The sequence below is a fragment of the Centruroides sculpturatus genome, unplaced genomic scaffold (assembly GCF_000671375.1).
Source record: "Centruroides sculpturatus isolate CEXI.00-Female unplaced genomic scaffold, Cexi_2.0 scaffold998, whole genome shotgun sequence".
In the NCBI taxonomy this organism is placed as follows: domain Eukaryota; kingdom Metazoa; phylum Arthropoda; class Arachnida; order Scorpiones; family Buthidae; genus Centruroides; species Centruroides sculpturatus.
Window position 1 is genome coordinate 36,568 of NW_019385351.1, and position 11,950 is coordinate 48,517.

Consider the following 11,950-nt stretch of genomic DNA (forward strand, 5'->3'; position numbering starts at 1 on the left):
AAATTTTAAACTTTTTTTGTTAAGTTTTAATTTTTAAACTTTTTTTTTAAAGTTTTAAATTTTAAACTTTTTTTGTTAAGTTTTAATTTTTAAACTTTTTTTTTAAAGTTTTAATTTTTAAACTTTTTTTTAAAGTTTCAAACTTTAAACTTTTTTTAAGTTATAAATTACAGTTTTTTTAAAAAACCATTTTGTTCGCCAGTTTGATTGTCTTTGCCTTCAGAACCAAGTAAATAAATACTTGCTTATTCATAACAAAATAACTATGTACAAGAGGCGAAAATTTCGGAACTTCTTTTGTATTCTGTAAAAATAAAATGAAAATAATTACGATTTTCACCTAAAATATTCAAATATTTCCATATTTTTTAAAATGAACATCTTAAAAGAACATTTTAAAAGATTAGAAATGAACATTTTAAAAGAATATAAATTTTTTTAAAATACAAATGTGTACGATTAAGACGTAATTGTATTACTTACTGTAGAGCAGTGGCATATCTACTATGAAACTAACTAAGCTTATGATTTAAGTTTTATAATTTCGGATTGCCACAAAATAACTACTTTTCGGATTTTATAATTACGGATTGCCACAAAATAACTACAATAACTAGCTTGAACTATAATCCTTCATTGCTCGTCTCAGAAATGTTCTGTAACAGTTCAAGCTGCAGGATTCCAAAAATGTAGGGAGCCATTGACTCTGAGCGATTAAGCATTACTGCGACGTGTGATTTATAATGTATCCAATTATATTACTGTTAATATCACATAAAGTTACTAAATAAACTTTCTATACATCCATTTACGCTGTTGCTTTCGCAGTGGTGCAAGACTACAATTGTACAGGATTTTGTATTAGAGAAAAACACGAAAAACATGAATAATTTAGATCAGTTAGTCAACTAATTTACTAAAATTGTGTTTCTTAAACACGGGTTTAGACTTATACTATCTACATCTGGATAAAACCATCGAACAGTAGCAGTTGGTCGTGGATCCGAATCGAATGTATACACAAATTATTTGATATATAGAATTTCAATCAATATTTTGGGGTGGTATGAACGACGTTATCTTAGTTAGAAGTATGTTAACGTAACTGTCGAGTTTAATAGCAATTTGTCGAACGGGCTATGCATGCATAACGAATAAACATATTCATTTATATATATATATATATACTGTATATATATAAATTAAAGATACCTAATGTATTTTTAACGTTTTCCTAGGAGAGACAAGGATAAAATTTAAAATAATTACAGTAGAACCTCCATTATCCGGATTTTCGATTATCCGGATTGTTCAAAATAAACAAAAATTTTACGAATTTGCTGATTTGCACTTGGCGAATTACGACACTGTTTATGTACGTGATGAAATGCATAACTTTTTTTGTTTCAACAACGTCTCACCCAGCACAGTTGTCGTAAACTCTTAAATATATTTTACGTAATAATAAAAATATAACTTGACATACGTATTTATAAATACTTTATATTCAAATTACATCATTTCTATGACCAAGGGCGGCGTAAGGCATGGACGACGTGTGCCACCGCCTATGCCTCGCGGTCAGAAGGGCCTCGCGCCTCGAAGGTTTATGCATTACTTAAAAGCCGCGAACGCGACGAAAAAATTTTTCTCGTCATACTTTGTCAAATTTTTATTCATAAAAATGCAGTTTCAACTGCTTTTTATTTTATAAAATCCATCTTCTTGCGCCACCAGAGGGCCTTTTAAACAATAGGTAGTCTGTTAGCGTCGGTCAGTAGTAGTCCAAATTCAATATGAACGTTTGTTTCTTGAAAATTTGATCACGATTTAAATACAGTATTTACTTTTAATATTGCCGATATGTCATCGAAAAGAAAACGTGTTGTATTATCATTAAAAGACAAATTAAAGTATTTGTTTCGATTATCCGGATTTTTCCTTATCCGGACTACCTTCATCCCCAATTAGTCCGGATAATCGAGGTTCTACTGTATAAAGGAACATATCAGAGCCATAAAAGAAAATAATAAAAATTCGGCAGTAGCAGAACATTGTAATAAAGAAAAATGTGAAATTGTTTTAGATACGATTAAAATAAAGAAAAAAGAAAGAAAATTTTAAAAGACAGTTATACGAACATATTTATCCATCAATCATGGAACAGTATCATAGATAACAGGAGCAATAGAATGGAAAGTTTATAAAAGTTGTACGCTAAGTAAAAGTGTTTTTTATCTTTGCTTTGCAGGCACAGATATGTGAGTAAAAACAATTCTTTTTAAACGTTTTAAAACATTATATTTTTATAAATGTGTTTTAACTTTATACAGGTATTGTGATATTATGATCTAAATTCTTCTGTGTATTTATTTACATATCGAAGTAATTAACAAAGCTGAAATTGTAAGTAATGCTAACACCAATGTATTATTGTCGGTAATCTGTTATATAGTATTGTAAATTTTTATAAATGTTTGTTTTTAGCATTATGTTATTGTAAACCTACTGAAGAGGGACCTGAAGGTCCGAAACACAAAGAAAGTGTGTACAGGCAAAATACGTGGTGAACAACGAAGATTGTTTGTTATCTCTGGATAATTTTTTTAATTGCAGAAACCGAACACCAATAAAGTCCTAATAATAAGCGCTATCCTATTAGACAATTACATAAGAAACTGTATAAAATACGGACATAAAGGCATACGAAATTACAGACCAAATAATTCGATTTCACGTGCCACCCACAGTTCCACGCCAGAAATTATTATATAAATTTTGAAATGTGCCCTTCTCTTATAATTGTATGAACGATTATTATTGATTAATTTATTAATTCTTTCATTTCAATTAATATTAAAAGCGTAATCTGAAATGTAACGTTCTTTTTTATGCGATTAAGAAAATTATGATTAAAATCGTACACCGATTAAATTGTTTGAACTCAACGAAATAATTAAAATTCATGCAATCATCTACAATACCTTTTAACTATCTTTGATTTTACTTTCGTCTTCTGAAACAAGAACGGATGGTAAACGGAAGTCTTCGCAAAAATTTCAGAAAACCGTCCATACATTTGGTTGTTTCCTGCTAATAATATAAATATTTCGTCAATGAATTATGAAGATTAAATTATCCATAGTTTATGTAGAAGTGTTGGTTTAAAAATAATACTACGAAAGTAATGCAAGCTTAAACACAATAAATAATTGGAAATAATGAAAAAGTATATATTTAAATCTTTTGAAAAAGTTAAAATTTCCTATTAGAAAGACACGAGTCTTTCTAATAGGAATCTTCTGTAAGGAATCTTCTAATAGGAGTCTTCTGTAAATTTTATCAGAAATTGTTAAATATGAGAAATGATTTTGAATGCTGAACATTTACAAGTGTACAGTACATTAATCAAATTCAATGGATTTTGTCAACCACCAGCAAAAATGATCAAATATTCGTTTGTAACACAAAATTCTTTAATAATTAAATATCTTAATTAGTCTTTTCATAACTTTGCTCATTTTAAAAGTAATATTTGAATATTTACAATTTGATTACATGCATTAGTTTTTTAAATTTTGAACATATAATTTTTGACCCGAATGATTTCGTGTTGTCATTTAAAATGTATAGATTCATTGTAAACACTGGAGAAAAACGAAAATCTTAATATACCAAAACACTATTGAAAGTGAAAGTTTAGTGAAGAATGACAATAAATTTATAAAGTAAAAAATATTAAAAAATATTTTCTTACTTCATCATCATCTTCTGCGATGGATTCGCCTATGTTTGAAGATCCATTTTTAATTGCTGACGCCTCTTTGTTCTCCCTGAATTCTCTTTGTTCTCCCTGAATTCGCTTTGTTCTCGCCTGAATTCAAAAATTATATAAGAATTTGAGGAAGAACAACAAAGCAAATGACAAACAGTTTACACCAAATAAACAGAGATGGAATTGTTATTCTAGAAAAATATTTTGGAACTTTATTCTGTAATTGAGTTGATAACATAATCGAACAAGTGGAGGCAGCTTATTGCCCCGAAATTCGCGGTCGTCAATGCCAAACAATTGTTGTCATAGACCTCGGAAAGCTAAATGCTTGTAATGAGAGTTACTTAGCGAGCACGGGTGAAAGCCTGGGGCGTTCGNACACTGGAGAAAAACGAAAATCTTAATATACCAAAACACTATTGAAAGTGAAAGTTTAGTGAAGAATGACAATAAATTTATAAAGTAAAAAATATAAAAAAATATTTTCTTACTTCATCATCATCTTCTGCGATGGATTCGCCTATGTTTGAAGATCCATTTTTAATTGCTGACGCCTCTTTGTTCTCCCTGAATTCTCTTTGTTCTCCCTGAATTCGCTTTGTTCTCGCCTGAATTCAAAAATTATATAAGAATTTGAGGAAGAACAACAAAGCAAATGACAAACAGTTTACACCAAATAAACAGAGATGGAATTGTTATTCTAGAAAAATATTTTGGAACTTTATTCTGTAATTGAGTTGATAACATAATCGAACAAGTGGAGGCAGCTTATTGCCCCGAAATTCGCGGTCGTCAATGCCAAACAATTGTTGTCATAGACCTCGGAAAGCTAAATGCTTGTAATGAGAGTTACTTAGCGAGCACGGGTGAAAGCCTGGGGCGTTCGGGCTACCAAGCTGTCTCGAATTTGTGAAATCATAACTGTGACATATACCGACGTCCTATCTCTCTCTTTCCTCCATTATCACCAGACTATGAGTCACGTAATTGTAAAATTGGAAATCTATGACGGAAAAGTGACGAATAGAAAGTATCGTGAGCGCGTATTATGATGTATGCGTAGGCATACGTGAACTAGAGCGATAGAGGAAAGAGAAAGAGAAGAGGAAAGACAAGCGCTTAAAAAGAAGGATAGGCAGGGTCAGATCCTCAGATGTGCGACGATTCTCGAACGAATAGGTATGTACTGTACGTGTGCTGATCTTTGTAATTATAAATTGTGAATACATGTGACTAATATTATTTTCTTTTTTATTTTGTGCATGTTATAAGTTATAAATAAATATAAACAAACAACACTAACCCGATAACATTAAATCTAAATACCAAAATGATTAATTTACTGTGTTTTTGTTATTTCTTACTCCTGTTTTTAGGTATTCGGTATTCGGCCAAATAGCGAAAAATAGGTCGAATAGGCCGAATACCGAATAGTAACCGAATATTCGTTACATCACTAATTTAAATCTTTTGAAAAAGTTAAAATTTCCTATTAGAAAGACACGAGTGGCCTTCTGTAAATTTTATCAAAAATTGTTAAATGTGAGAAATGAATTCAAATGCTGAGCATTTACAAGTGTACATTAATCAAATTCAATGGATTTTGTCAAACACCAGCAAAAATGATCAAATATTCGTTTGTAACACAAAATTCTTCAATAATTAAATATCTTAATTAGTCTTTTTATAACTTTGCCTATTTTAAAAGTAATATTTGAATATTTACAATTTGATTACATGCATTAGTTTTTTAATTTTGAACATATAATTTATGACTAGAATGATTTCGTGTTGTCATTTAAAATGTATAGATTTATTGTAAACACTGAAGAAAAAACGAAAATCTTAAATATACCAAAACACTATTGAAAGTGAAAGTTTAGTGAAGAATGACAATAAATTTATAAAGTAAAAAATATTAAAAAATATTTTCTTACTTCATCATCATCTTCTGCGATGGATTCGCCTATGTTTGAAGATCCATTTTCAATTGCTGACGCCTCTTTGTTCTCATTAGCTTCTACAAAATAATCATTTAACAATTTATCTTTTCGTAATTTTTATCATAATTACCATATTCAAACAAATTCATTATAAGAAATTTCACCCCACTAATAAGTTTATATAGAAATATATATGTATAAGGCATAATCTGTAGAGGAAGTCAGAAAGTAGTACCATTGTTTAAACAGTGAGGTAATATAATATAATTATTATGAAAATAAAAATAAACTCAGTTTTTTCTCATTGTGAAAGAATTAAAACATTAAAAATATGATTCACTAAATATTGATACAAAAATCTGCCTACGTTCCACGAATTGTCTGTGTTTTAATTGGACTTGAATACGCGTGCAGATTACGATTTCGACTTCTATTAAATAAACGGGTTTCGACAATAATAATCACACCGACTTTATATACAAGAAATTACATTTAAGTTTCGTGTTACATATCACAAGAATTCGAATTTAGTTCTCGATGTCTCAGTTTTACAAGTGTTCATTTTACATTTATACTTTATCTATCTACCTCACACACTCATAGAATCAAGAGAAAGCATAATTTTAAAAATATGGATGAGTTGTATATAATATTGTAAGTGCTAATAACGTGTAAAATCTTCATAAAGAACGATTCTCCACCAGACGTGATGCTTGATCCACTTCTATTTTTCACCCCTTCGAGCTTTAACCATCAAAACTGAATAGCCTCAATGTCCCCTATATTCAAGTTACCGTGCAAATTTTGGTTTGTAATGTTTACCTATCCCGCGATATTAAACGAAATAGATTTGGTCACACACATATTTCAGGAATTACTTTTTCAGTATTTTCTGTGAGTAGGTGTCAAAATACGACAATTCCAAAAACACTAAACTTCAAATGCCTCACGATTAAATTATTATAGCAGCCGAAAAATTAAATTAATCCAATTATATTGCTCATGTGTTAAAATTGCAGAAAATTTAAAGATTATTAGAATTTTCTTGACGTATACTTTGACGGAGGAATTTTTTATAAACTCTTTTGACCTCACCTTTATTCAATACCGATGGTTCTTCGTTCCTTCCAAGTTTTTCATCGTCAGCCTGTAAAAAGTGAAAAATTCTGATTCCTGATAGGATAATCTTACAGAACTCGTAGTGTTTTTTTTATTAACTCAGGAAATCTTTATTTAATAATAAATAAACAATTTGCAACCATTTCAATAACACGTTTTATAAGATTGTGCATTGTTGAAATCGGTTTCTTCAGTTTTAAATTTTTAAATGATAAGAATTATTAAATTAGTTTCAATTAAATTGTAACTTACAGAAGAAGATGATTCTCTTTTTCTTTTCTCGTCAGCAATTTTGCGTTCTCGTTCCGCCAGAGCTTTCAGTTCCATGATGGCATGCACTATCTCTCTAACGGAATCTTCTATGGTTTTCGGTTTAGGTGTTAAATGTTCATTGCCATCATGAACTTTCATTTCAGTGTCATCACCTAGACAATAAAAGTAAACGCAATAAATACAGAAATTCGAAAAACTTTCTTCGCCTGAATTCAAAAATTATATAAGAATTTGAGGAAGAATAACAAAGCAAATGACAAACAGTTTACACCAAATAAACAAATGGAATTGTTGTTCTAAAAAAATATTTTGGAACTTTATTCTATAACAAATCCACAAAAATATAAAAGTAAAATTTTTAAAAAAGCAATTGATTTCTATTTAGAAATTTTTTAATTTAAACGTGTTATACCAGCATAAATATTGCATTATTGTGTGGAAAGTGTAAATTGTTTCGATCATAAAATCAACTGAAAATGTCATATTACTGAAGAGTTATTCTAAGTCAAAGTAAATGAACGGTTATTCATTAACAAACACTCAGAAGCTTACTTTGTCTTCATTGATAGAATTTAATAAAATGTCTGAGTAAAATATGTTTTAAATATTCAGTTTGTAGATTAACTTCAAAAATGTAAATAATCAAATGTTCATTTATATTACAGTTGTGACAACTTTTCATAAAATTGAAATCTCTTGTTAATTTAAAATAATTTTATTTTTGAATATCTTATCTTATTGTAAAAATGTTGTTGTAATTTCTTTTTGCTAATTTTTATTCATCTTAATGGAACCGAATATTTAAATGTCAAAAATGATGCAGAAATAAAATAATTAATTGTTATTCATTTACAGAAAATACAAGTTAATGCTCTAATCAACAGAAAACGAATGTAAAGTTAAATATCGTTCCACCGTATAACATTTTTATTCGTATTTTAAATCATCTCGTAGAAAATTACTATTAATTGCATGTCTTTATATTCATTGCGAACACGTTATTAAAAAGTTAATATAATTATACAGTAAAAACAATTTAACTTACTTAAAGAATTCATTTTCTAAACTGAACGTTAATTTCAATAATTTATCTTCCAACAATTAATTCACTTCGACAATCGCCGAAAATCTATTCTTTATATTTATTGTTTAAGCAACAATGAAAAACGTGCCTACTAGTGATGTAACGAATATTCGGTTACTATTCGGTATTCGGCCTATTTTTCGCTATTCGGCCGAATACCGAATACCTAAAAACAGGAATAAGAAATAACAAAATCACAGTAAATTAATCATTTTGGTATTTAGATTTAATGTTATCGGGTTAGTGTTGTTTGTTTATATTTATTTATAACTTATAACATGCACAAAATAAAAAAGAAAATAATATTAGTTACATGTATTCACAATTTATAATTACAAATATTAGCACACGTACACACCTATTCGTTCGAGAATCGTCACACACATATGAGGGTATGACCCTGCCTATCCTTTTTAAGCGCTCGTCTTTTCTCTTTCCTTTCTCTTTCCTCTATCTCTCTAGTCCACGTATACGTGGACTAGAGAGATAGAGGAAAGAGAAAGGAAAGTGAAAGGAAAGAGAAAATAAATCGTTCTAGAAATAAACATTTTGAAATTAATTATTTTTATTTTTGAATTATCTCGAATATAATAAATTTCGACATGCAACACACGTGAAAGACTGCGGTTAGATATGGCGCGTATTATGCATATATCATAATACGCGCTCACAATACTTTCGATTCGTCACTTTTCCGTCGTAGTTTTTCCATTTTATAATTACGTGACTCATAGCCTGGTGATAACGGAGAAAAGAGACACATAGGACGTCGGTATATGTCACAGTTACGATTTCACAGATTCGAGACAGCTTGATAGCCCGAACGGTCTCAGGCTTTCGCCCGTGCACGCTAAGTGACTTTCATTAGAAGCATTTAGCTTTCCGAAGTCTATGACAACACTTGTTTGGCATTGACGGCAGCAAATTTCGCGCCAATAAGCTGCTTCGACTTGTTCGATTATGTTATCAACTCAATTTCATATTTATTTTCACATTTTCACTTCGCGGTCTTTCTCTGTTCTTTTTCCGTTATTTATACGTGTAGGTCATTTCATTGTTATTCACATTTGATATCATCATTTATCACATACTGCCATGATGCTCTTGTCTGTCCGCTACAACTGTCAAGAATTAACTCAATTGGCGAAGCGTAGTGACAGTGGGCCAATGGAGAGCAGGTCCTTGCCATAATGCGGTTTGCGCGCCAATTTTCGTACGTGCGTTAATCAAGCCGAATAGTTTGGCCGAATATTCGGCTATTCGGCCATGCTCCTGGCCGAATATTCGGTATTCGGCTTGAGGCCGAATATACTACTCGTTGCAACACTAGTGCCTACGGAATGATAATTGCAGCGAGTGCTAAGAAATACGCATGTCGATCAATTTAATTTTGGTTTTCTTTTTTTATTTTGGTGGGTAACTACAAAGTAAGACTCATGCGATTATAAATGAGGATGTTTGTTTGTCACTTTACGGTCGTTCGACCAATTGCTACGGGACTCGGTACTTACTTTCAAACTCTACTGACTTACATCATGTCGTATCTTCCACCCCAAAATATCTATTGGATTTCTATAAATCAATTGATTTTTGTTTACATCGATTTTCTGGATTACTCGTAGCGCTATTTATTGATAAAAATTTAACAAAATAATTAACTACATATAATTCTTACAAAAAGGGACATAATTCTATAAAATATGTATTATATTTACCAAATTACTGCCACAATTATTTAGAGCGAAATAGATGCTCCAATACGTCGTTACTGCGACAGATAGCATATAACAGTCGCCTGCGTGCAGTGTAGTAGTGTTTTGCCCACGTACAGTACATCATACGTTTTCCGTTAGCAGTAGTGCCGTGCCGGTTATGAATGAAACATCGTTTGGGGGAAAACTTTTGTATTGAAATAACGGGAATTATATAGGTAATCGGTTGCGATTTCCATGTCTACTCTCGACTATTATCTATCTAATTCCGTTCTCTGGATTAAGGAAAGTCAGAGACGAACAGACGAACGAGAATTTATAGCTCTACAGGTTTTTTTTTCAATTTGCAGTTCAATAAGTATAGTTCAGTAACGGAGCGAACAAAACAACCGAACACCGTTAGTCGGTCGTAGATTCGGGAATTACCAACGGACTGGCCAAGTAGAGTTTTCCGGGTTTTCTTTTCATTAGTAACACTTAAATTGGGCCAACTTTACATAAACTTCATTCCGGGATGCTTCCTTCCTCGCACATCACTCACGTGTCGAGTTGCCGTAACCAAATAAACCAACTAATTCTAACCAGCGATTATTTATTGTGACATCGTCATGATGCCGGGCTGCAACTTTTCGTCGCAATGTTCTCAATTCTTTACTGGTGGTCTTGCTCCTGTACATCATACTTTTCCTGTTAGCAATAAAGTCGTTCCGGAGTAATTTTAAATCGAAAATGTTTTCGCAATAATATATATCTAACCATTTTAATTTTTTCAAAAATGGCATAATTCTGGAACTCGAATCATCAGTTAAACAGGAACACAAAATCAATATTAGATCAGTCAATTTCAAACAGTTGCTGAAGAATAGAGACTAGCATTCGTTTCATGGATCGTTGCAAAGATTTTCAATGGTTGTTTTCTCTAACGAATTATAAATCTTTACCGATTCATCTTCTGAATCGTGTCACAGCTGTGTCGATTACTTTTATGAGTTTGAGATATTTGCAATGAGCTTTTTTTTCGTTTCTCGGCTTGATGATATAAGAAACGAAGGCCCTTATCTGCAATGGAGCAAAATGATAAATATAGACTTTGTAGCAGAGAACAATGTCTTTCAATAACTTCAATCCCGGAGTATATATAATTACTCATGGCTAAATGTATATTCTGAGCGAGGATAATGGGCTGACTGCGAAATCTTTTCCGCTATAATTTTATTCACGTGTCTAAAAACTGAATTTGTCTAAGACAAAAACGATCATATTACATGATGGTTGAAGGAGAAATATACAGTGTATTCCTTTTTATTTATACGTATAGATATAGTGAATAAGTTAAATATATTTTAAAGTACTGTATATTAATTAAATTATAAAATATTACACAAAATACTAATTGATGATTTATTGATAATAATTTCTTTTATTCTGTATAATTAAACATTTTTACATTTTTTTAGGTAATGAGTGCATTTTATTCAGTTTTACCCACTTTAATTCACATTACCGGAATACTTGGCCGAAAGACTTGCTCTTCAAAAATTAATTAAAACATCCCAATTACTAAAGCAACGATTTCTTAAAATATGTAGAGAAATTCAGATTTGCAGTTCCTAAATTCGGTTAATTACCATAGAAAATGTCTAGACGATATTTAGTAATATACTAGCTGCAATTACCCGCTTCGCTTGGTTTTTATTTGTTCGTACATTTATATGTAATATAGTTTTTTTTAATATAAAAGACTGTTTCTCTTCCTCTACATAATCTTTCTCTGATTCGATGTATTTCCCTATAATTTTCAAATTGCACTTCTGTCTGATTATTTCTGTTTCTCGTAGCAATGTTAGATGTACAGTACTTCTCTTTCTTCCGTGGTTTCATTTTTCCGCACCATCTTTTGCCTTTGAGATATGATTCGAGACCGCAAAAATTCTTTCTTACACTTTGGCATTGTTTTTTATATTTTTACTTTTCACACTTCACTATTCACTTTTCACTTTCTACTTTTTTCTGTTATTCGTACACTTTTACTTATGAAAAATCA

General features: G+C 30.7%; 1 protein-coding gene across 1 annotated transcript; it reads right to left on the reverse strand.

Moving 5' to 3' along the window:
• Nucleotides 1-4,119: 4,119 nt before the first annotated feature.
• On the reverse strand, nt 4,120-8,251 carry LOC111637976. Its single transcript, XM_023383583.1, has 6 exons — nt 8,156-8,251; nt 7,090-7,262; nt 6,814-6,865; nt 5,713-5,795; nt 4,267-4,383; nt 4,120-4,191 (listed from the first exon to the last, which is right to left on the reverse strand). The coding sequence occupies exons 1-6, from the start codon at nt 8,166-8,168 to the stop codon at nt 4,120-4,122; spliced, it is 510 nt and encodes a 169-aa protein (XP_023239351.1). The 5' UTR covers nt 8,169-8,251.
• Nucleotides 8,252-11,950: the final 3,699 nt, after the last annotated feature.